General features: G+C 43.9%; 1 protein-coding gene across 7 annotated transcripts; it reads right to left on the bottom strand.

Moving 5' to 3' along the window:
- Positions 1 to 12,843: 12,843 nt before the first annotated feature.
- On the bottom strand, positions 12,844 to 14,976 carry LOC129469446 (C-C motif chemokine 4). Of its 7 annotated transcripts, none has more exons than XM_055256042.2 (3): positions 14,502 to 14,954; positions 13,826 to 13,940; positions 12,844 to 13,402 (listed from the first exon to the last, which is right to left on the bottom strand). In XM_055256042.2, exons 1-3 carry the CDS (start codon positions 14,575 to 14,577, stop codon positions 13,282 to 13,284), a joined length of 312 nt encoding a protein of 103 aa, XP_055112017.1. In that variant the 5' UTR covers positions 14,578 to 14,954; the 3' UTR covers positions 12,844 to 13,281. The 7 variants fall into 7 exon arrangements, with proteins under 7 accessions (XP_055112017.1, XP_055112016.1, XP_055112018.1 ...); XM_055256041.2 differs by having other exon boundaries at positions 12,844 to 13,412; positions 14,502 to 14,953; XM_055256043.2 differs by having other exon boundaries at positions 12,844 to 13,381; positions 14,502 to 14,952.
- Between the last annotated feature and the right edge of the window lie 11,459 nt (positions 14,977 to 26,435).

Below are 26,435 nucleotides of genomic sequence, written 5' to 3'. Positions count from 1 at the left end.
GGGCGCCTGTAGTCCCAGCTACTCGGAGAGGCTGAGGCAGGAGAATGGCGTGAACCCGGGAGGCAGAGCTTGCAGTGAGCCGAGATTGCGCCACTGCACTCCAGCCTGGGCGACAGAGCGAGACTCCGTCTCAAAAAAAAAAAAAAAAAAAAAAAAAGAAATACACCTCATCAGTGGCTAGCAGGGGTCAGTGTCAATCATGAGTGAGAATCCTGCATCTCCTGACTGCTCAATCACACTCCAGCCTTCCAGAATGCAGAGGGGTCCTGGGAAGAACTGGAGGAGAGAAGAGGAAGAAGGATGGGAGATGGAAGATTCTCAATTGGAAAAAAAAAAGCAGCAAGAAACTTTGTTTACCTTGTTGGTCAGATTAAATTTCTGCCACCAAAAGAAATTGAGATTGAAAGCTAAGTTTAATTATGGAGAAAAATAGTTACATTTTTTTGTGCAAGAAAGTCATTATGAAATTTATAAGCATCATATGAAACAGGCAGTCTTATGAAACTTACCAAGGTTGTTTCCAGCAACCTCTTGTTTAGGGAACAGAGTAAAGGAGAGAAAAGGTAGCATTTTCAAATCTCAAGAAAGTGTTTTATGTCAGAATTCAATTTGTCCCAGAGCACAGCTGTCAAGAGCTTTGTAAATCTGGGCCTGTAGGAGGAGAGGGCTAAAGTACTTTCAGGATAAAGGCTAGAAGCCTAAGGCCCTGATCGTTTGGCCAATCCTCGTTATTGCATTTGTTGTTCCATTCTCTGACACTTCTAAAAGGCTGTGTAATCTCCAGATGTGTTCATAAAATAGTGTTAGCAATTATTCATTGCTTCTAGGAAAGGGAAGTGGATATGATACAACAAAGCCAGTCCCCATACAAGTGGAGTCTTTCCCTCTTTAGTGCTGTGAAGCCAATATACAAAACCAAAAGTGAGTGTCAAGTAGTGCAGGCTTTATTCCACGGCCACAGTATTAGTCAGGGTTCTCTTAGAGGGACAGAGCTAATAGGATAGATAGATAGATAGATAGATAGATAGATAGATAGATAGATAGATGATAGATAGATAGATAGATAGATGATAGATAGATGATAGATAGATAGATAGATAGATAGATAGATAGATAGATAGATGATAGATAGATAGATAGATAGATATAAAGGGAATTTATTAAGAATTAACTCACATGATCACGAGGTCCCACAATAGGCTGTCTGCAAGCCGAGGAGCAAGGAGGGCCAGTCCGAGTCCCCAAACTGAAGAACTTGGAGTCCGATGTTCGAAGGCAGGAAGCATCCAGCATGGGAGAAAGATGTAGGCTGTGAGGCTAGGCCCATCTCTCTTTTTCACGTTTTTCTGCCTGCCTTATATTCACTGGCAGCTGATTAGATTGTACCCACCAGATTAAGGGTGGATCTGCCTTTCCCAGTCCACTGACTCAAGTGTTAATTTCTTTTGGCAACACCCACAGGCACACCCAGGATTAATACTTTGTAACCCTCAATCCAATCAAGTTGACACTCAGTATTAACCATCCCAAATCCACCCCTTGTCAACCTGAACCCATGCACATCTCCTGAGATCATACATAATCTTCAAATAAAGACAATAATGAGGTCATAATTACATGTAACATAATACAACTATCCGTTGTACAACTGGAAAGGCACCAATACCCAACCCAAATACTATTACATAAAGTGAACAATACTTAAATGATGATATGAAGCCAATAAATATTATGTCACATGATAAAGGAAAAGGAAATAAAATTAAGATATTTTCTTAGTACAAGTCTATACATGCACAAACATGCTTTTAACAAAAGAAGGACGAAATGCTCATGACAATTACAATCCTCGTTTCTGCAGCTGGTCTCGTGGTCGTAGCTGGTATTGATGACTACCTTCTTCTACTACCCATTCTGCATTCCCTTTGCCTTCAGCAATCACCTCAGTAGGTCGTGTTTTTGTTTTGTTTTGTTTTGTTTTTTCCGGTGGAGTGACCCAAACCTTCATTCCTGAAGGGTCTGTGTCATTTGTAGTCCTGCCTGGATTGGCTGTTGCCCCAACCCTGCAAACTATTGTCACTTAGTTGGCATTGTAATTGTGACTCCAAAAGGCCATTCCACCATTCTATCAATCCAGCTGCTTCAGGATGATGGGGAACATGGTGAGACCAGTGAATTCCATGAGCATGAGCCCACTGCCACACTTCCTTAACTGCAAAGTGAGTGCCTTGGTCAGACCCAATGCTGTGTGGAATGCCATGACGGTGGGTAATGCATTTTGTGAGGCCATGGATGGTAGTCTTGGCAGAATCATTGCATACAGGATAGGCAAACCCATATCAGGAGTAAGTGCCTATTCTAGTAAGAACAAACCTCTGCCTTTTCCATGATGGAAAAGGTCCAATATAATCAACCTGCCACCAGGAGGCTGGCTGATCCCCCCGAGGAATGGTGCCATATCAAGGGCTCAGTGTTCGTCTCTTCTATTGGCAAATTGGACACTCAGCAGTGGCCATAGCCAGATCAGTCTTGGTGAGTGAAGTTCATCTTGCTGAGCCCATGCATAACCTCCATCGCCCCCACCATGGCAACTTTGTTCATGGGCCTATTGGGCGATGACAGAGGTGGCTGGGGAAAGAGGCTGAGTGGTGTCCACAGAATGGGTCATCCTATCCACTTGATTATTAAACACCTCCTCCGCTGAGGTCACCTGTTGGTGAGCACTCACATGGGATACAAATATCTTCACAGTTTTTGACCACTCGGAGAGGTCCATCTACATACTTCTTCCCCAAATTTCTTTGTCACCAATTTTCCAATCATGCTTCTTCAAAGTCCCTGACCATCCAGCCAAGCCATTGGCTACAGCCCATGAATCAGTATATAATTGCACACCTGACCATTTCTCCTTTCGTGTAAAGTGCACTGTTCGAAGTTCTGCCCACTGGGAACATTTCCCTTCACCGCTGTCCTTCAGGGATGTCCTAGAAAGGGGCTGTAGTGTTGCAGCTGTCCACTTTCTGGTGGCACCTGCATATCATGCGGAACCATCTGTGAACCTGGCACTAGTCTTCTCTTCCTCTGTCAACTGATCATAGGTCCATTGGTGCAGGCTGGGGGAGAGAAGGCAGGGTGGCAGGAGTGGAGACCATGGGCATTTGAGCCATGGCCTCATGTAACTTACTTGGCCTTCAGGACCTGCTCGAGCTCAATCACGTATATACCACTTCCATTTGATGATGGAATGCTGCTGTACCTGACCCACTTTATGGCTAGATGGGTTGGAAACCACCCAGTTCATGATAGGCAGTTCAGGTCACATGGTGACTTGATGACCCATAGTCAAATGTTCAGTTTCCACCAAAGCCCAGTAACAGGCCAAGAGGTGTCTCTCAAAAGGAGAGTAGTTATCTGAACAAGATGGCAGGGCCTTGCTCCAAAATCCTAGATGCCTCTGCTGTGATTCACCTATGGGAACCTGCCAAAGGCTCCAAACAGCATCTTTATCTACCACTGACACCTCAAGCACATTGGATTTGCTGTGTCATATGGTCCAAGTGGCAGAGCAGCTTGCACAGCAGCCTGGACCTATTGCAGAGCCTTCTCCTGTTCTGGACCCCACTCAGAACTGGCAGCCTTTCGGGTCACTCAATAAATGGGCCAGAGTAACACACCCAAATGAGGAATGTGTTGTCTCCAAAATCCAAATAGGCCCACTAGGTTTTGTGCCTCTTTCTTGGTTGTAGGAGGGGCCAAATGCAGCAACTTATCCTTTACCTTAGAAGGAATATCTCGATAGGCTCCACACCACTGGAGCCCTAGAAATTTTACTGAGGTAGGAGTTCCCTGAATTTTAGTCAGATTTATTTCCCATCCTCTGGCAGGCAAATGTCTCACCAATAAGTACAGTGTGTTTGCTACTTCTTGCTCATTGGATCCAGTCATCATAATGTCATCATTGTAATGAACCAGTGTGATATCTTTCAGAAGCAAAAACTGATCAAGGTATCTCTGAATAAGATTATGATACAAAACCAGAGAGTTGATATACCACTGAGGTAGGACAGTAAAGGTATATTGCTGGCCTTGTCAGCTGAAGGCAAATTGCTTCTGGTGGGCCTTATGGACAGGAATGGAGAAAAAGCATTTGCCAAGTCAATTGGTGCATATCAGGCACCAGGAGATATGTTAATTTGCTCAAGCATTGAAACCACATCTGTCTTCCACACAGGTCAAATGGGAGACTTGAATGGAGATGTGTTGGGAAGCACCACCCCTGCATCCTTCAAGTCCTTGATGGTGGCACTAATTGCAGTCCCTCCAGGGATGTGATATTGTTTTTGATTTACGATTTTTCTAGGTAGGGGCAGCTCTAATGACTTCCATTTGGCCTTTCCCACCATAAAAGCCCTCACCCTACCAGTCAGGGACCAGTGTAGGGGTTCTGCCAGCTGCTAATTATGTCTATACCAATTATGCATTCTGGCACAGGGAAGATGACAACAGGATGAGTCCAGAGACCCACTGGACCCACTGTAAGTTGGACCTGAGCTAAAACTCCATTAATTACCTGACCTCTGTAAGCTCCTACTTTAGCTGGAGGACCACAGTGACATTTTGGGTTCCCTGGAATCAACGCCAAATCAGAGCCAGTGTCCAGAAGTCCCTAAAATGTATGATCGTTTCTCCTTCCCCAAAGCACAGTTACCCTGGTGAAAGGCTGGAGGTCTCCTTGGGGAAAGGTGGGAGAAAAATTCACTGCATAAATTGCCAGCAATGTAGTGGGGTCCTTCCTCAAGGGGACCCGGCCTCCCCTTCAATCTCTAAACTGGCTCAATTCTGGAAATTGATTAAGGGGCCGTGATTCTTTGTTTTTATTATTCAAATTAGTCTTTTGTCCATTCTACCTGGAAGTTCTCTGTTTGTGTAATTTAAGTAGAAATGCAGTAGGCTTCCTATCAATTTCACTGCTAGGAACACCGTGATTAACTAGCCAATGCCAGAGCTCTACACGAGTCAGGCTATTCTGATTGCCACTTTGCCTCTGCTGTCCGTTACAGTGTCTATGCTCACCTTGCTTTTGATGGTCAAGTGCTGTCACTGGCCCCTGCCACTTTGGGATCCAATTATTCCCATTGTATTTAAATTTTGTAGTTGACTGGCTGCAGTTCCCACTGATAGATCTGACATACAGAGAAGAGCAATAACAAGCCTCTTCAAAGATGCTGGTGCTGTGCTCACAAATCTATTTCACAAAGCAATGGTCAAGGGTGTATCTTCTGGACCCTTCCCACTGGGATGATTAGGTCTAAAGTGACTAATCCACTCCACCATCCCAATCTCCCTAAGCCTTTGGATCCCTTCCTCTACATTAAGCCAAGAGAGATCAGGCATTTCCAGGTGGCTCACAGTGGGCCATCTTTTATTGCATATTTCAGCTAACCAAGCAAATAAACTATTAGAATCTTTTGTAACTCCCCAAGCTGCAACATTAAATGCAGAATCCCTACTTAGTGGGCCCAAATCAATAAATTCAGCCTGATCCAACTCTGTGTTCCTTCCACCATTATCCCATACCCTCAATATCCATTCCCATGCGTGTTCTCCAGATTGCTGTTTTTATAAATTAGAGAACTCAAACAGTTCTTTTGAAGTGCTATGCACCTCCTCATGGGTCACACTCTCAATCTCACCTCCAAGGGCCCACTGGGACTTTAGTTACAGGTCTAGACTGTCATCAATGTAATGGACCAGACTTTAGTCTAGTTACATGTCTAGGCTGTCATCAATGTAGTGGACCAGCAAACAGGGGTGTTGGGTATGGCTTCTGACGGGAATCAACATTATTTTGCCTGGAAACTGCCTCAGGGGAGGCCATCACTGTTGCCTCAGGCAGCACAGGGTTTATCCCCTCAAACAAAGGTAGAAAGGCTGATGGCAGCATGGGTCGGGGAGTGGATGTTGCCACTACTGGGGATGGGGAAGCTGTTCCTTCTGGCAAAAAAGGTTCATCGGAGTTTACAAACTCAGTGTCCCCAGCTTCATCTGGGTGCTTCCACATTTCCCTATTCCAAGTTGCAGGGTCCAATCAATGCCCCCACTTCAACAATAGACACCTGGTGAGGCTGTGCATGCACCTTTTGTTGCAGGTCAGCCACTTGCATGATAAAAGCTTGTGTCTGTTTTTCTACAATTTCAGCTCTTTCTGTACAGGAGATAAGGTTCTCACTCAGGGCAATCTTAGCAGATTTGAAGCTTAGTATCTATTTCTGAAGCCGGGAGACAGAATCCCTGAGTTCATCATTTTCTTTCATCACTTTGTCTACTGAGCTTAGGAGCAACCAACTAGCTTCATTATGTTCCTTGGTTCTCCACATATGGTCAAAGGTATTATGTATAGAGTCACTAAACTCCTTGCCTCTCATGAGCAGTGAATCAGGAGTGTCAAATGCATTTATTTTGCTTAACTCTCTAAACAGTTCACACCAAGGACTATCAGTGTTCTCCATACTATTAGACGTAGAGTCCTTACCATTTTGTGGTCTAACCATATTAAGCAGCCAATTCCAGAAACCCCAAAACCAACGAAAGGACTCAATCCTTAATATTCTGTTTCTCTAGAACCACTCCTGGTACCAAAATCTGTGTTAGTCAGGGTTCTCTTAGAGGGACAGAACTCATAGTATATATATATAGAGAGAGAGAGAGGAGGGGGATTTATTAAGTGTTAACTTACACAATCACAAGGAAACATCCAGCATGGGAGAAAGATGTAGGCTGGGAGACTAGGCCCACTTCTTTTCATGTTTTTCTGGCTGCTTTAGATTAGCTGGAAGCTGATTAGATTGTGTCCACCAGATTAAGAGTGGATCTGCCTTCCCCAGCCCACTGACTCAAATGTTAATCTCTTTTGGCAACACCCACACAGACACAACCAGGATTAATACTTTGTATCCCTCAATCCAATCAAGTTGACATTGATTAACATCACAGCCACGGAACTGAGAAGCAGGAGCCTGGCTCACAAATCAACTCCTTAGCTCAGAGAGCCGGGAAATCACAGATAATAGGATATATTTAATGAAGGGGTTGGGCATTAAAAGCAGGGGGAGGAATATTCATGTATTTTCTGAGAATGGGTGGAGAGCTTCCTGGAATTGGAGTTCCTGCCTTTCTTTTGATCCTTTTATGGTTTCTTCAGTTGTTGTCATGGAAATTGTCAATTGTCATGGTGCTGGTGGGAGTGTCATTTAGCATGGACATTAGATTATAATGAAGTCACAAGTTCATCAGAGGTCAAGCGAGCTGCCAACTTAGACCCCAGCAGTCTTAGTCTGTTGGTCCCGAGGGGGAACTTTTGACCTCAGGCATCCTGTTTTCTGAAGATAAGCAGAGTTATAGTGGCATAGAAATTTACCTAGGCCACATAGACATTACCCTGGGTAACAGATATTTGAGTGACAGAGCTAGGAGGGAGATTTACTTTCTGGTTGGATATCTTTTTATGCCCTTTGAATTGTATATAATGTCTACTCTTATCTATTCAAAAATTATTACTTTTAAAACCATTAAGTGCATGATATCAAACTCCTTGGTAGGCACTCATCTGTCAGAAGTTCTAATGGGTGGGTAGGGCCTTGAATCTGCAGACTTCATCTGGAGTCATAGATATAATAACTTCCTCTACAGACAGCTTGAAAGATTCAGGGATTCACTCTTTTCAAGAAATGAAGGGGGAGAACAAGACAAGCTCTTCCAACCTCCAAAATCAAGGAGATATAGAAAAGCAGGATGGAAGGGAAAGAGGTTTACTATGCCAAGCTAGACCTGTTTAGGCAGGTTATAGAAAAGAAGAGCTAATATAAATCAAATAGGTCTGCAGAGATTACAAATACCAGTGTCCTCACACGGTGGATCTACCTCTAGATCTCTCAGAGCCTTGGTTTTCTCATCTTTAAAATGGGAATAACAATATCTACCTTAGCTTTTTGTTGTTGTTGCTTTTTTTTTTTTTTTTTTTCTGGAGACAGGGTCTCACTATGTTTCCCAGTTGGCAGTGTCTATTCACAGGCACGATCCCACTACTAATCAGCATGGGAGTTTTGACCTACTCCATTTCTGACCTGGGCCGGATCACCCCTCTTTAGGCAACCTGGTGGTCCCCTGCTACCAGGAGATCACAGTGTTAATGCCGAGCTTAGTGTGGACACTGACTGGCATAGGGCACCGCAGCCCAGACCTCCTGGGCTCAAGCAATCTTCCTGCCTCAGCCTCCCATGTAGCTGGGACTACAGGCACATGCCACTGTACCTGAGATTTTGCAAGGATTAAAAAAGACTATATACGAAACTCATAGCAGTACAGCACCTGGCGCTTTAAGGAGCTTGGTAAATGCTGGCACTTTTCCCCTTCAAGTCCCTAGCAGAAGGAAGAGAGGACCCCGTAAGGAAATGAATCAGGAGTCACTGTAAATAACAAACATGTCCTCGAGGAGCCCAGGGACATAGGGTCCTGAGATTTAGAAGCAGCTAACACTGCCTGAAGAAATTATTTCCATGCAGCTGTGCTGGTCTCCCAGTTGGGAATGTTTCCATAGAAGGGGAGAGTCTCCCAGACCATCCTCCATCAAGTCCCATCAAGCCCATCTTCCCTGAAAGACATTAATTTTGATTTTCTGATTCCTTCTGAATATATATATTTTACACACTTATCATATAGAACCATCCCTTGATATCCACAGGGGATTGTTTCTAGGAATTCCCATGGCTTCCAAAATCTACACACGCACAAGTCTCTGATACAAAATAGTATGTTATTTGCCCATAATCTATGCATATCTTCCCATATACTTTAATCTCCAGATTACTTAGAATACCTAAAATGTAAGTGCTATTAATAAATGTAAATGTAGATCATTGTTATACTGCATTGTTTTTTATTTGTATTTTTTTATTATTATTATTTAGTTTTTGAGACAGGATTTTGCTCTAGTGCCCAGGCTGGGGTGCAGTCGCATCATCTCAGCTGTCTGTAACTTCTGCCTCCGGGACTCAAGTGATCCTCCTGCCTCAGCCTCCCAAGTAGCTGGGACTACAGGCATGTACCACCTGACCCAGCTAATTTTGATATTTTTTGTAAGGTCAGGGTCTTGTTATGTTTGCCCAGAATGGTCTCCAACTCCTGAGCTCAAATGATCCTCCCACTTTAGCCTCCCAAAGTGCTGGGATTACAGGTGTGAGCCACCAAACCTGGCCTGTTGTGCTTTTTTTCCCCAAATATTCTCCATCCATTGTTGATTGAATCCACAGATGTGGAACCCACATATATGAGGCATCGGCTGTATCCAAAAATGAAACTATTTAAAAGGTGGAAAAATGCGTCACGATTTTGCCTCTCAATTCTTTTCTTCCATTTTCCCGTATGCTAGACTCAGTGGGAACCCAAGGGAGAAGAAGTTTAGAAGGGAGAACAGGTAGAGATAAGTGGGAAAGAGAGGGTCTTAAGGCCCTCAAGTCTGTAAAGGCTGAATGCAGACTGCAGCACAGGACTGCCACCCGGTCGCTGGTCTCAGCCTCGAGGAAGAGCTGTGGCTATGTCACCATCCTCAGCTCATCTTGCTCCCTTGATGCCTGCCTCTGCTTGCTCCGCTCCTGGCCTCCTTGGAGGAAAATGCCTGTGTCAATGGGAGCGTGATGGAGGGTTCCAGGTTGAGGTGGGATAGGGGGATAAAGACATGTTTGCGTGAACATGTCCTAAAGGAACATGTACATAAGAAAATGGACTCCCATCTGGAGAGTGAGCTGGGGGTGGTGGGCACTGCAAGGAGTAGGAAAACAAGCTGGATCTCTAGAAGTTGCTCCATAATCCATAGTTCCTTTCGAGTGTCCTGCTTTGTCTGTTCTGGCTTTTGCCCCCACCCAGAGACCTGGAGAAACCTCAACTGGAACGTCAAGTAAGCAGATTCCAGCTCTCTGGGCCCAGGGTGGGAAAAGGAAGTTGTATGAAAAGAAGAGAAAGGAAAAAACAGTCTCATATTGTGCAACAGGTGAAGTCCCACATTGCCCCACTTCGAGGATTCCATGCTGCCGTTTGTAATTCCTGGTGAAGCATTTCTTCATGAGGCTGCCCAGGCCTCCTGCCCTGGTGGCCCTGCCTCTGTGGAGCTGAGTTCCTCCGTTTCCATTAGCGGAGGGGCAGGGAGGATTGGGGAAGGGACTCCATCGTGAGGGAGGAGACCCGGATTCTGGCCCTAACCCTGCCTACTCAACAATGAACCAGAGACGGGTCACGGCTCCGCTCTGGGCTGCATCTGACAGATGAGAGGATGGACTCTTTCCCAGACAGGAATCCAGGACCCCTCAGAGCACCCTAGATGTCTCAAGAAGAGGCATGCTTCCTAAGGGTCTTGGACCCTGGGTCAAGCCTCAGCCCCGGAACTCAGTTGCTGAAGCTGGTCTCCTCTTGGGATGCCTCTCCTCATTATAGTTCATCTCCTTGAGGTGTGTCCCTCTCACCCTGGGTTCCTCCTGCAGGGAGGTTTGGCTCACCCTCTAGAATGCTCCCTTTCCTGCCACACTGAGCTATTGGGGGTCGCTATCGGTGACGTGTCAGTTGGTGGTTGTATTTGTTCCTACTGCTGCTGTAAAAAGTTACCACACATTTAGCGTCTTATAACAACATGTTTATTCTCTAAAAGTTCTGGAGGTGTGAAGTCTGGAATTAGATTCACTGGGCCGCACTCCCTTTGGAGGCTCTAGGGGAGGAACGATTTCCATGCCTTTTCCAGCTTCTAGAGCTGCATCCTAACACCTCTTGGCTCCTGGCCTCTTCCTCCATCTTCCAAGCCAGCAGCATAGCATCTTGCTTCTGCTGTCACATCGCTACCTTCTCCTCTATTAGCAAATTTTTCTCTTCCTCCCTCTTATAAGGACACTCACAACTATGTTTAGGGCCTGACCAGATAATTCAAGGTAATCACTCATCTCAAGATTCTTAACTTGATCATATCTCCAAAGTCCATTTTGCTATAAAAGTGACATTCACAGGTTCTGAGGAATAGGATATGGACGCCTTGGAGGCCATTATTCAGCTACCATAGTGATCTATACCTTGTCTCTGGCCTGGGGTCATCCATTCTCTCTCCCATCCCGTCCCCTCAGAATAGAATTGCATATCTTTCTCCAAATCCACACTCTAATCTTACAGGCCATCACAACTGCCCTCCCTTCACTCTCTTTAGGCTATGAGAACATTCTAGGAGACTGCTCTCCAACGGAACTTTCTGCAATGGTGGACAGAAAGTCCATCATCTGTGCTGTCTAACATGAGAACTAGCCACATGGGGCTACTGAGCACTTGAAATGTGACTAGTGTGACTCAGGAACTGAATTTTAAATTTTATTTCATTTTATTTAAATGTAATGAAAATGTAAATAGCCGCTTTGGCCAGTGGCTAACATATTAGATAGCTCAGATCTAGGCAAATGAAAGCAGAAACAATGGCCAGGCACATTCTTTGCTGCTAGCCTCTTCCCACACCTGTTTTGGATCAGCTCTGCCCCCAACCTCCTTCTCTCAGTCCCCGCAGAATCTGAAGGAGGTTTCCACTGGGGCTCTGGAATGATGGGGGTGACCAAGGGCAGGACAAGGAAAGGAATTGTGTCTGTTGACCCCAGAGAAGTGCAGGGCTCCAGTTCTGCTTTTGCACAGGACTGAGAACACTCAAATGATTTTCAAGGTAGTCTCTGCCTTGTCCTTACTCAACCGGTCTCCCTTTTGAGGACCACAGAGGAGTGTCACTAGGGAATGTGTGCAGGAAAGGGCCTGAGCTTGGGAGCTGGCACTGGCCAGGGGTCCTGCTTTGCTATGCACTCGCTGAGTGGCACATGGAAAGTTACTTCCCAGGCCTTCTCCTTCAGTTTCCATGAAATGAGAGGGTTGGACCAGATGGTCTAAAGTTTCCTTTCAGCTTTAGTAGACTACGAGTCTGTGTCCCATGGATCAGGCTTTATTGTGCATGTAATTCTATTTCAGAGCCGTGTTGTGTCTGACCCATGGAATAAGCAGTTCTGATTGAAGGATAATTAAGTAGAAGTGGCTTTAGGTTACTCCTGCAACACTTCCAAACAAAACCTCCATCCTACTGTCCTCATGACAACACTTCACAGTAGCTTGGGATTTAGAGTGCTGATCTGTCAGCTAACTAATCTAATCCTCATGATGATCCTGATAATTGCTAGGTCCATTTTAATTGAAAAGGCTGAAGCTCAGAGAGGGAAGGAGAGAAACTTCCAGGTGCCTGGTCCTATGATGGGTGCTTTACACATCACCTCGTAACAGCCCTTCGAAGCGGTTAATATTATCTCCATTTCACATGTGTGAACACTGAGGTCTAATAAGGCAAGATGACTTTCCCAATGTTATGCTGATAATAAGATGATGAAGTCACTCTTCTCACTCTTCTTCCCCCTTTGCTGTGCTGCTTCCCCTGTTTACAACTTCCCCTCAAGATGTTGAAATGATAACCTCCTTTTGGGGGGCATTCTTTCATGACACTCCCCAAGCAGACTTACAAGCCTCAGCAAGTCACTTCACCTCTCTGTGCCTCTGTTTCCTTAACTGTGAAACTGGGGGCAATAGTCCCTACTTCATAAGGGTGTTAAAACCCTTGTTGAAAGTATGCAGTGAGATCATGTATTGAGAGCGTTCAGCCCAGAGCTCATATTAAGGACTCAGCAATTGCTCATTCTTACTGCTTTTGGAAACTGTAGCTTGCCCCCCGTCCAATAGTACCAGGCCATTCCTTTTACCCCCAGATCAAATTAAAATAACAAAGAAACTGTCTGCATTTTATTTTAAGGTTTTATTATGAAAACACATGGAATCAAATGTGTTATCCATGTATTTGTAACAGCAGAGAAACAGTGACAGTGGACCATCCCCTTAGGGGACAATTATCCTTTGGCTAAAGTAATATAAATAATGGAAATAACACCTAATACAATAACACGGCACATAAAAAAGATTAAATTAAGAGAAGGGACAGGAACTGTGGAGAGGAGTCCTGAGTATGGAGGAGATGTGTCTCATGGAGAAGCGTCCAGGCTCAGGTGACCTTCCCTGAAGACTTCCTGCCTCTGAGCGGCTCAGTTCAGTTCCAGGTCATTCACATACTCCTGGACCCACGTCTCACTGGGGTCAGCGCACACTTGCTTGCCTCTTTTGGTTTGGAATCTGTAGAAAAAGGAGCAGATAGATTAGAATCCCATGGGACCTTTGAGGTCATCTGGCTTTATCCCTTGCCTGTGGTCGGCATCTTCCTCTGCCTGACCGTGGTCCATGTGGGGCAGCTCTGGTGGATGGGATCCTTCCTGGAGCAGCACTGGAAGCAGACTCCCTGTAACTTCCACCCACTGGATTTCGCTGTGGGCCCCAGGGGTTGCCCAGATTAGGAACCAACGGGCATTGTGATCAATATGAATAGATCTCCCCATTCCCTGCCAGCCTGGCAGTGACTTTTCCACATGTCTTTCTAGCACAGTTTAAGGAATCGGTCCATATCTCATGGGACCTGTCTGCCTTCCCCCACTTCACTGTCCTCTGGATCACTTCCTCCCCAGGAATCCCCTTCTCTCTCGGCTGCCACTCAGCCGCCTTCAGCACTTGAAAAGTGAGTTCATGACCTGTGTCCTCACTGCTCTCAGGGAAGGCTTCAGCCCTGAGAGCTGCCTCCCCAGCGCTCAATCACCCCCTCCCCAAAACAGGCCCCCTTTTAAAATCCAGCCCTCACCCTGCCTCCCAGGGCAGCCCAGGGGTTGATACTCACACCACAGCTGGCTGGGAGCAGAGGCTGCTGGTCTCGTAGTAATCGACCACAAAGTTGCGAGGCAGCTTCCTCACGGTGTAAGAAAAGCAGCAGGCGGTGGGAGGGTCTGAGCCCACTGAAAGGAAAGGCCAGGGTGAGATCAACACTGCCCATGGGAGCTGTTTATTTTGACTTCTAATTTTGCGTCTTCATTGAGCATCCCTGTGGAGCTACCAGAACCCCAAATATGGTCCCTTGCATCCATTCCCACCTAACCTGAGCAGGAGTCTTATTCTGAATAGTGGATCTTCAGAGAAGAACAAGAAAGAAATCTAGAAGATTGGAACTGGATTCAGTCTCAGAACACATCGCACTCCCTTCATGTGACAGATGGGGAAACCAAGGTACAGAGAGAGACAGGGGCTTGCTTGAACAAGTAATTAGAGGCAGAGCCAATTCAGCAGTCTGACTTCCAGCCCATCCTTTTCCTCTGCTGGTTGCTAATTCTTAAGAAAATAGGAACTTGAGTGTTATTGAATATCTACTAGACTCTACATTTAGTAGCAGACTACGTGGCAATCTTCCTAGCTGCTTTTTGTCCCATCCCCAGATCCCACTGTTTGACCAGCCATGACTAGAAAAAAGGACTCTGCCTACACCTTGACTCTAGAGATGGCAGCTCTAAAAGTAGACTTACTTGGTGCTGAGAGCGCTGGAGAGCAGAAGGCAGCTACTAGCACGAGGAGAGACAGGACAGTCACACAGAGCTTCATGGTGTTGGTGGAAAAGAGGTTTTCTCAGAGGTGAGGCTGCAGAACTCAGAAGCTTCAGAACCCAGCTGTGTCCCGTGCTGCTACTGAGTTGGGAATCTCTCTTTATAGGGACTGTGAGGCCTAGGACGAATGTGGGGGCTCAGGGAAGTGAGTGGAATTTCCATGGTAGAGATGATGTCATGGCCCCTGAAGCTAGCTGAGTGAGGAGTTCCTCTCAGCTTCTCTTCCCCAGGGCGGTCATCATAGAGGAAAGATGAGGGAGGTGCAGGCGAGAAGAAAAGGGAAGTGGCACAACCAAAGGCAGTGACCGAGACTGGGGAGAGAGTTGCAAACCCCACAGGAAAAGATGAAATGTTCACACCTGCCACATGTGGCTTGTAGACAAGAACTGTGCTGCTCTTGGTGGTTGTCACCCCCAGATGCTGGAGGGTTCATGTCAGTCTTTCCAGGCTGGCCACAAGCCTGGCCCCAAGGACAAAGCGGGAGCCAGGACTCTCCCATCCCTTTCCTGTGCCTTCTTCTGCTGAGCTGAGTGCCACTGACTTTTGTGCCCTATATGTTTCCTTGGGCACGAAGAGTCCAGCATTGGATGTGCAGAGGGACCCAGTAGGGTGGCTCAGGAACATTTGTAACTTCTTATTGGACAATTACCATGTACCAGGCACTGGGAAAGCAGTGTTACACATATTATATATAATCCTACCCTAATCTTGAGCAGGGGTGTCTAATCTCATTTTACAGATAAGGCAATTGAAGATCAGAGAGCGGTCCACTGATGCGCTCAATGCCACACAGCTGATGAATGGCACTGCCAAGATTTGAATCAAGTTTCATCTGACTCCAAAGTCCATTTTCTTTCCAAGCGGTAGTCTCCAGAATAAACATAGAGTGTGAGCACAAAGAGAAACTGTTGACTGATAGACTGCTAGGAACTATTCCACACTCAAAGACTGATTATATGCAGACTTAATTCAGGAAAGGGATAGGGCTAGTCTGTCCTGGGACAAGGAGGGAACGGAGAAGAAATAAAGATTTCAGGATATTTTCGTGGACCAACAAAAGAATAGGACAAACAAACCAGTAAGAATCAAGTTTGGAAGACCCAGATAGAGAATGTTCTTCTAGTATAAAAACAGGATTGAGCTGGGTACAGGGCCTCACACCTGTAATCCCAGCACTTTGGGAAGTCAAGGCAGACAGATTGCTTGAGCCCAGTAGTTCGAGACCAGCCTGGGCAATATGGTGAAACACAGTCTCTATAAAAAAACACACACAAAAAAATTTGGCTGGGAGTGGTGATACACACATGTAGTCCCAGCTGCTCAGTAGGCTGAGGTGGGAAGATCACCTTAGCCCAAAAAAGTCCAGGCTGCAGTGAGTGGAGATTGTGCCACTGCACTCCAGCTTGTTTGACAGAATGAGACCCTGTCTCAAAAACAAAGCAAAGCAAAACAAAACAAAACAGAATTATATACCTAGTAATGAGTTTATCTATGTTACAGGCAAAATGTGTAATCTAAGGACGTGGGTGTGTCCCAGCCAGTCCATAGGGAATGCCCATGCTCATGTTAAGCCTTGGCTGGTTTGACAGTTGCTGGGCACCTGTACAGAAGGTGAAGCTTACAAAGGCCCTGCATACAGGAGTGTGCAAGTTTGGACAAATGAAGGGAATGAAGATAATTGGATCAAGATCTCTATCTGCCTTTAGCTCTACTACTCTAACCCACCTGCTCACCTTTAACCCCACATTGTTACCTGCTCTTCACTGATAAAGAAAAAAGAAGAGTAAAAAGAGGGAGCCATGACTTCAAACTATACTACAGGGCTACAGTAACCAAAACAGCATGGTACTGGTACAAAAACAGACACATAGACCAATAGAACAAAATAGAGAGCTCAGAAATAATGCTGCATACCTGCAACCATCTGATCTTTGGCAAAGTTAACAAAAACAAGCAACAGGGAAAGGACTTCCCATTCAATAAATGGTACTGGGATAACTGGCTAGCTGTATGCAAAAGATTGAAACTGGACCCCTTCCTTACACCATGTGTAAAAATCAACTCACAATGGGTTAAAGACTTAAATGTAAAACCTAAAATATAAAACTATAAAAATATGATACCTGTAAGATAACCCAGATAATAGAATTCTGGGCCTAGGATCTGGCAGATATTTCATGATGAAGATGCCAAAAACAAATCACAAAACCAAAAACTGACAAATGGGATCTAATTAAACTAAAGAGCTTCTGCACAGCAAAATAAATTATCAGCAGAGTAAAGAGATAACCTACAGAATGGGAGAAAATATTCACAAACTATGTATCTGACAAAGGTCTAATATCCAGAATCTATAGGGAATTTAAACACACGTACAAGCAAAAAACAAACAATTCCATTAAAAAGTGGGCACTGAACATAAACAGACACATTTCAAAAGAAGACATACACGCGGCCAAGAAACATACAAAAATGCTCAACACTACTAATCATTAGAGAAATGCAAATTAAAACCACAATGAGATACCATCTCAAACCAGTCAGGATGGCTATTTCTAAAAAGTCAAAAAATAACAGATGTTGGTGAGGTTGTGGAGAAAAGGAACACTTATACACTGCTGGTGGGAATGTAAATTAGTTCAGCCATTGTGGAAAGCAGTTTGGCGATTTCTCAAAGAACTTAAAACAGAATTACCATTCAACCCAGCAATCCCATTACTGGGTATATACCCAAAGGAATATAAATCATTCTACCATAAAGACATGTGCACATAGATGTTCATTGCAACACTATTCACAATAGCAAAGACATGGAATCCACCTAAATGCCCACTGATGGTAGACTGGATAAAAAAAATTTGGTGTATATATATATATGTGTATATATATACGTATATATATGTGTATATATATATACGTATATATATGTGTATATATACGTATATATGTGTATATATGTATATATGTGTATATATGTATATATGTGTATATGTGTATATATGTGTATATGTGTATATATGTATATATGTGTATATGTGTATATATGTATATATGTGTATACATGCGTATATGTGTATATGTATATATGTGTATATATGTATATATGTTATATATGTATATATGTGTATATATGTATATATGTGTATATATGTATATATGTGTATATGTGTATATATGTGTATATGTGTATATATGTGTATATGTGTATATATGTATATATGTGTATATATGTATATATGTGTATATATGTATATATATGTGTATATATGTATATATGTGTATATATGTGTATATATGTATATATGTGTATATATGTGTATATGTGTATATATGTATATATGTGTATATATGTATATATGTGTATATATGTGTATATATGTGTATATATGTATATATATGTGTATATATATGTGTATATATATGTCATGGAATACTTCTCAGTCATAAAAAAAAAAGAACAACATCATTCCCTTTGCAGCAACATGGACGGAGCTGGAGGCCATTATCTGAAGCGAACTAACACAGGAACAGAAAACCAAATACTGTATGTTCTCACTTGTAAGTGGAAGCTAAACTTTGAGTACACATGGACACAAAGAAGGGAACAGCAGGCACCAGGGCCTACTTAAGGGTGAAGGGTGGGAGGAGGGCGAGGATAAAAAGAACCACCTATTGGGTACTATGCTTATTACCTGGGTGATGAAATAATCTGTACACCAAACTCCCACAACACACAATTTACCTATATAACAAACCTGCACATGTACCCCTGAACCTAAAATGCAAGTTAAGAAAAAAAGGGACCTACAGCATCTGGGAGCCATAGGAGAGGTTGGAGCAGCATCCTGGGGTACTTTAGGGTCATTAAATAAAGTACAAGGTCATCCTATCTCAGCATTCTCCCTCACTCCCCACCCGCACACACAAGCTGCACTTCTCTCATCCGTTCTCTCCTCCTTTTCTTTGTACAGCTCTTGCTTCAAATGTTCTGATCTTCTCCAAGACCCTCGCCCCCAGCTGTAATGTTCCATGTTCCCTGAGAGCAGATGTGTTTGTACCTCTCCTGGCCTTTCCTAGTTAGTGCAGTTTCATCTTCATGCATCAAGGACCTTACTTTAAAGGAAGCAGAATGTGTCTCATGTTCTCTGGATTCACACAGACTTCGTTATCTATGACATTTTTATTCAACCCGATGTACTAACTATCTGCTATTTGTCAGGGCAGGCAGAGCTGAACGAAGCCCTATCCCTGCCTTCGAAGAGTTGCGTGTCTAGTGATGGCACTGACAGTGACAGAAATAACTATCCCACGAGGTGGAATAAGCTAAGTGTCGTGTCAGAGGAAGAAACAAAGTGTCAGGAAGGCTGAAGGATGGAGAAGGCTGTCTATCAGCTGTAGATGAGTAGTTTCAAGTGAAGTCTCAATCCCCACTAGAGCAGCTGTCTGAATGAGCAGGGTGGAGGGGTTAGGAGGATGCCTGCTCTGGGGCTTCAGGAGAATAACGATTGATAAAATGGGTGATTAGTCATCACTGAGCCATACAATGAGTTTGTTGACTTTTGTTTCCTCGCCCTGATCTGATCTTTGGCTCATGGGGGTAAAAGGTTTTGAGAGATCTTCATGAAGATCCTAACAACAATACTGTGTCTGCACCAGTGGAAGTCCACACTGAGAGTAAAAAGGACTTGTATCATTTTGTTCAGCAATATTAACTTACCCCCCACCCAGGAGACCACTGGGTGTTGGGTCCAAGAGGTAGCCTCTATGAGGTGGGATGCATAGAACTAGAGAACCCCTGGAGGGCAAATGTGGAGACTGGAAAGCCAAGGGGAGCTAGAACATAGGGTCATTTTGCCAAGACAATAAACCAAGAAGAGGCAAATCCCGTGGTTTTGCCAATATGGCGTCCAAGTCACTTTAGAGGAAATGGGAGCAGAAGCTGGATTGTGAATTGAAGAAACAAGTACACAATTATCCAGAGTGCAGAATTCTTCAGGACGAAATCTGTAGGACAATGGGCTGGTTAGAGCAGCTCATCAGTGACTGCCACACTCTGACTATGGAGCTGGACAGCCCCACTCTTCTTACCAAGGAAATGGACCTTCGTCGCCTGCCACAACCTGCTCTTGCTTGTGAAAGGCAGAGGTCAGGAACTTCAGGCGATGCTAAATTCCTGAGAGGGGGTAAAGCCTCACCAGCATTCGTGAGGTCAAGAAAACTTTCAGTATTCCTTGTGAAGCATCTTCCTTCAAATTGTTTCTGGCCTCTTTCCATGCAGGTCATAGGGAATATTCCAGCAAGAGATGAACGTAATTCAGTAAAGCTTTATTGAGTACCTACTGTGTGACAGGCATTTCGTCCGAGGGTGAGGGTATGCACTTTAGATGGTGGTAGTGTAGCGTTAAGGAAGGCTTCCAAAAAATGTGAGATCTGAATTTTTTTTTTTTTTGAAAAAATATTTATAGGCCAGGCATGGTGGCTCATGCCTATAATCTCAGCACTTTGGGAGGCCGAGGTGGGTAGATCATCTGAGGTCAGGAGTTTGAGAACAGCCTGGCCAACATAGTGAAACCCCATCTCTACTAAAAATACAAAAACTTAGTTTGGCATGGTGGCACACGCCTGTAGTCCCAGCTACTCAGGAGGGTGAAGCATGAGAATCTCTTGAATCTGGGAGGTGGAGATTGTAGTGAGCCGAGATCACGCCACTGCACTCCAGCCTGGGTGACAGAGTGAGACTCTGTCTCAAAAAAAAAAAAAAATTATATTAGTCTGGTTTTCTTTTATAGAAAATATACATGGTCATTGTACAAAATTGAGAAAATATAGGGAGGCATAAATAAGGAAATTAAAATTGCCCTATCATTCTGTACCTAGTTTTATATTTTATTATTGCTACTTAATAGTCTTTTATGAACTAGTGTTTCTTATTATTGTTACTTAATCTTCTTCTGTGTCATTACAAACTTAAATATTACTCAAAAATGGCATGAATATACACGATATTTTATTGCATAGATATACCAAAAGTTGTATTTAATCATTCTGCTATTCACATCAGTCCATTTATGTTGCTCTGACTTTTCTGTATTATAGGTTGAACTGACATTAGCCAGGCAAAGACAGGCACAGGGGTATCCAGGCAAAGAAAAAGAGACCTGCGCTTGTTTCTGATGTAAAATGGATATATTGAAATATTGCAATAATAATAAAATAGTAATAATAGTAGATAGCACTTAACACAGCACTTATTATGAACCAGTAATGTTCTCTGCCTTTCGTAGATATTAATGCATTTAATCCTCACAGTGGCCCTCTGAGGTAAGTGCTGTAACTATCCCCTTTCACACATGAAGAAACTGAAGCACAGAGAGGTACATAACCTAGGGAAAAACACACAGCTGACATATAACAGATTTGAAGCTGAAGCCAAAAGTCTGGCTCTAGAGCATGAATAAGTCACAAAAGGGAAGTGTGCTGTATTATAAATTTATGTTCAAAGCATAACAGCCAAAGTTTCTGTTATTCTAATGTAAAATATCTTTTCTGTTTTGCATTTTGCATGTCTTTGAACAGCAAGATCCATGGATTTCCTCTTTTCCTTAGAAAATGTGGGGAATTACAGGCCAGGCTTGGTGGCTCACACCTATAATCCTAGCACTTTGGGAGGCCAAGGCAGGCGGATCACTTGAGGTCAGGAGTTCAAGACCAGCCTGGCCAACATGGTGAAACCCTGTCTCTACTAAAAATATAAAAATTAGCCAGGCGTGGTGGTGCACGCCTGTAATCCCAGCTACTCAGGAGGCTGAGGTGGGAGAATCACTTGAACCCGGGGAGAGGGGTAGGTGGGATCAGAGGTTGCAGTGAACCAAGATCACGCCACTGCACTGCAGCCTGGGTGACACAGTGAGACTCCATCCAAAAAAAAGAAAAACAAAAAGTAAAGAAAATTTGGGGAATGACATAGTGTTTTTCCTTAATTGTTCTAAATATTAATCCCTGCAGCTGTCTTGGGATGTGCCCACTTTTGTAGTATTACACTCTGCCTTGTGGCTTACAAGAAGGGGAAACTGTGTTCTACCAAGTCAACACCTCCTTCATTAAAAGCAGGTAAGAGAGCTGCACATTTAAGGAACCACAGGTAGTGCAAATAGGCTGAGTCTTGGTTTTCAGAAGTCCCAACTTGGCAAGCCACAAGGCCAAAGAGGTAGACAGGGGTTAGGTTACAGAGAAGTTTCCATTTCACGCCAGAAGCAATGTAGAATGTTTGCAAGATTTTAAAAGGAGAGAAACAGAGACTGATTTGATCTTTAGCAAAATTATATTGGATGCTGTGTGGTGGGATAGATTAAAAAGATACAAAACTAGGCCAGGCCTGGTGACTCACTCCTGTAATCAATCCCAGCACTTTGGGAGGCCGAAGCAGGCAGATCACTTGAGGCCAGGAGATCAAGACCAGCCTGGCCAACATGGTGAAACCCCATTTCCACGAGAAGTACAAAAAAAATAGCAGGGCATGGTGGCACATGCCTGTAATCACAGCTACTAGGAAGGCTGAGGCACAAGAATTGCTTGAGCCTGGGAGGCCAAGGTTGCAGTGAGCTAAGATCGAGTCACTGCACTCCAGCCTGGACCACAGAATGAGACTTTGTCTTGGAAGAAGAAAGAAAGAAAAGAAAGAAAGAAGGAAAGAAAGAAAGAAAGAAGGAAGGAAGGAAGGAAGGAAGGAAGGAAGGAAGGAAGGAAGGAAGAAAGAAAGAAGAAAGAAAGAAAGAAAAAGAAAGAAAAAGAAAGAAAGAAAGAAAGAAAGAAAGAAAGAAAGAAAGAAAGAAAGAAAGAAAGAAAGAAAAAAGGAAGAAGGAAGGAAGGAAGGAAGGAAGGAAGGAAGGAAGGAAGGGAAAGGAGGGAGGGAGGGAGGGAAGGGAGTTGCTAAGACCCTCTTCTAGTTGTCATGGTGAGAAACCATAAGAACACTTGACCTAAGACAGAGGCAGTGGGAATGGTGAGAGGCAGATGCATTTAAAATTGAATGTAGACTAGAGTTGGTGATTGAATAGCTGTAGGAAATGACAGAGAAAGAGGAGACAAGGGTGACTCTCAGCTTTCCAGCTTGGAATATTGATAGGAAGAGGCACTTTTTATTGCATAGAGAATATGGAAGAAGGGGCAAGGGACCGGGAGAGGGATCAGATCCAGTACCAAGACATATGCCCTGACCTACTGCACACACGCAAGAAATGGCCAGAGAAAATAACAAGGACTCAGGACAGGAAACAAGGGGCTGGCTGCAGAAAGAAGGGGCTGTGTCAATGAGACATTGTCTGTCTAAGATCCTAGACAGGGGACTCCAGGCTGCTGCTTCTGCCTGCATGAAAGGTGGGGCCCACACCTGCTGCAACCTGACCACACAGACCACATATGAGAAAAGGAGGCCAAAGCTGGGCCAAACAGGATGTCATCATCAGTGAACTCATCCCTGGGGCTCCTGCTGCCAAAGGAGATAGCAGAGGGCGACACTTGGGGAAGTGGGCCCTGGGGGCCAGAATCTGGAAGGAAAGCAATGCCCCACGCTGGGGAGCACGGGCAGCAGCACACAGTGGGGAGGCAAGCCGAGCAGCACAAGGCAAAGACGCCGCAGAGGACAAACTGCCCAGCCAGGATTCCCTGCACTGCGGACTGGGACCCTCTGCTGGACTGAGTTGGGGCCTCACAGAAGCTGAAATGAGCCAGAGCGCTGGGACACAAATCAGGTCCCTCCATGCTGAAGGGTCCATGGTGTTGACTGCTGGCTACTTTCTGTCACCACCACCTAAGGAATCTTGGATGGTCAGTTTCCCAAAGATCAAGACTGTGACACCAGGGTCTTTCTTTCTTTCTTTCTTTTTCTCTCTCTTTCTTTCTTCTTCTCTTCTTTCTCTTGCTTTCTTTCTTTTTTCTTTCTCTCTTCTTTCTTTCTCTCTCTTTCTTCTTTTGTTCTCTCTTTCTCCTTTCTTTCTCTTTCTTTCTTTCCTTCCTTCCTTTCTTTTTAAAGCAAATCATAACCTTTTAGATCCAAGTTACTGAAAACTTCTTTATATAAGTTTATATTTCTCTTTCAAATTGCATCTTTATCAAGACACTCAATTTTTTTTTTTTTTTTTTTTTTTTTTTGAGATGGAGTCTCACTCTGTCACCCAGGCTGGTCGCAGTGGTGCGATCTTGGCTCACTGCAACCTCCCAGGTTCAGGTGATTCCCTGGCCTCAGCTTCCCAAGTACCTGGGACTACAAACATGTGCCAACACGCCTGGCTAATTTTTTGTATTTTTAGTAAAGATGGGTTTCACCATGTTGGCCAGGCTGGTCTCAAACTCCTGGCCTCAGGTGATCCGCCCACCTCGGCCTTCAAAAGTGCTGGGATTGCAGGTGTGACCCACCATGCCCCACTTCAATTCTCATTTTATTTAAAGATTCTTCCTTGGCTCTGGAGACCCATCACACTTTTGACTCTCTCTCTTGATTCTCTGTGTGTGTGTGTGTGCGTGTGTGTGTGTGTGTGTGTTTTATTTTAAGTTCAGGGATGCATGTGCAGGTTTGTTACATAAGTAAACTTGTGTCATGGGGGCTTGGTGTACAAGTGATTTCATCACCCAGGTATTAAGCCTAGTACCCATTAGTTATTTTTCCTGATCCTCTCCCCGTTCCCACTCACCATGGCCTTACTTATCCTACCTTTCCCATTAGTATTTCAACTCCATAGTGAGAGTTCAGGAATAACACATATTGTTAGCCAAATCAGTGATTTATTTATTCATCAAATAGCTATTATGCTTCACTATATGTCAGGCATTGTGGTTATCACTGGAGATACACTGGTAACTAACACAGATAGTGGAATATAAAACTGACCAATTCCATCCATATGACTGTGGGTACATCATTTCAACTGGGAACATCAATTTACCACCTAGGAAATGTCTAAGACCCTCCCAACTCAACCCTGTCCTATATCTCCCTTACATTATTCATTCAACGTATATAAATTAAGCACATGCTATAGATGAAACTGTATTTCAATCCAAGCAAAACACATGGCAAAGGGCTATTTCCTGGTTTGGGGATTGATAGAGAAAGTCTTACAAATATATAAACACTGAGATAGAATTATATATTCAATAAATCATCTTTATTATAAATAACACAATAATAAGAGATAGAGACTAGGTCAGGAGGTTCATCATGTTATAATCATCATGTGCTAGGATTTGGTTTAAATCAACCACAAGACATGGTCTGAAGTTGGTTTACGATCTGAGAAGACACTCTAAAAAATCTACCATTATAGGAGTGTTGTGAGGATCAAATATAATAAGTTGTGGTACAGAACATGAAGCATGTGGTACCTAGAGTCAGACTACCTGGATTTGAATCCCTGCTCTCCTAGTCATCAGCTTTATGGCCTTCGGAAAATTGCTTAACCTCTATTTACTTTGGTTTCTTCACCTGTTCAACTGAGAAAGTATAATGGTAACTAAATCATAGGGTTGTTTTGAAGAGTAACAGTTCAAACATGTAAATCCCTATTATGGAAATTGGCACATGGTGATCACTCGATAAATATTACTTATTGTGAACTAAAATTTGTGTAGCTGCTAATCTATCATTAGCACGAAATAAAAATTTGTTTTCAAACTCCCACATTGCCTTTATTAAACTATAACTTTCTTGAGAAAAAGAAACTGAAATAAAATCAACAGGACATGGGCTAGATTTTTGAAGAGCAAATTACATAGATAACTAATTATAACACACTGTGCTGTAATCATAGAGCTAGAAGATGTCCCTTTATCAGAACACTGACTGATTCAGCAGTTTCCATTTCCCTTTCTCACTCTCTGCAACTCACAGAAGTCGGCTTTCAGAAATGGAATCACGAGTATGGAAGGGGTTCCCCTAAGAAGTGAGTGACGGAATGCAATTTGGGGTATCACCGAGAGCTGGGAGGCAGAGGGTGGGGTGAGAAGGAGGCATTGCCTGTGATGTAGGTTTCTAATGAGACAAGTGGCAGAGATACCTTTATTTGGAATTGGTAGCAATAGGGGAAGATACGTGGATGCCAAAACTCCGCTGAAACCTACCACGGCCCCTGATCTTGCCTCTGCTTCTCCTCCCTCAAGACTGGCACTAGCCATCATTGGGGTGGGAAGGAAACAGAGCTCATGTGTATTAAAAGATCTAAGTCTACAGACACTTAGAAAGGACAGAATTCCAAAGGCGTGGTCACACTTGGCTTCTGTCCTCCATTTTTCTCCAGCATCAAACATATCAACTCTAACCCCTTTGGAGGGAATTCAAAGCCTGTCCTGGTTTGGTCCCAATTTAGCCTTATCATCCATATTTGCCCCCACCGCTCTGCAGCTCCACTGAAGCACCCCCTCTTTCCTCTGAGCCCACAATGTCACACCCAGAACTCTGCCTCAGTTGGGCACTCATCTATAGATGCCTAAATCCTGGGCAGTTATCCAGACACTACTAAAGTTCCATCCCTTCCATGAAGCCTTCCCCAACCCTCTGGTGGAAGGTCACTTCTTCCCCTTGTGGGGTTCTGAGCTTTCATTTCTTTTTCTACTAGGAGTCCTAGCACTTTCGGCTAAATGCTACAACTACCTGTTCATATACTCTACCTGCGCCCACGAGACCAGGGGCATCTCAGAAACAAAGATCATTAAAACCAACTAAATCTATTTCCCATTATAAAATGAGGTATGCTGATTGATCGTGAAAGAATAAAATAACAAAGTATGGAAAAGAAAAATAAAGCATATAATCTGGCTGAGAAGGTAGAGACCCTTCCACACCACTGAAATTATGTATTGAAA

The sequence above is a fragment of the Symphalangus syndactylus genome, chromosome 20, assembly GCF_028878055.3.
Source record: "Symphalangus syndactylus isolate Jambi chromosome 20, NHGRI_mSymSyn1-v2.1_pri, whole genome shotgun sequence".
Taxonomy (NCBI): domain Eukaryota; kingdom Metazoa; phylum Chordata; class Mammalia; order Primates; family Hylobatidae; genus Symphalangus; species Symphalangus syndactylus.
Note: the sequence above shows the minus strand (reverse complement) of the source record. Positions and strands in the feature narration are given on the sequence as shown.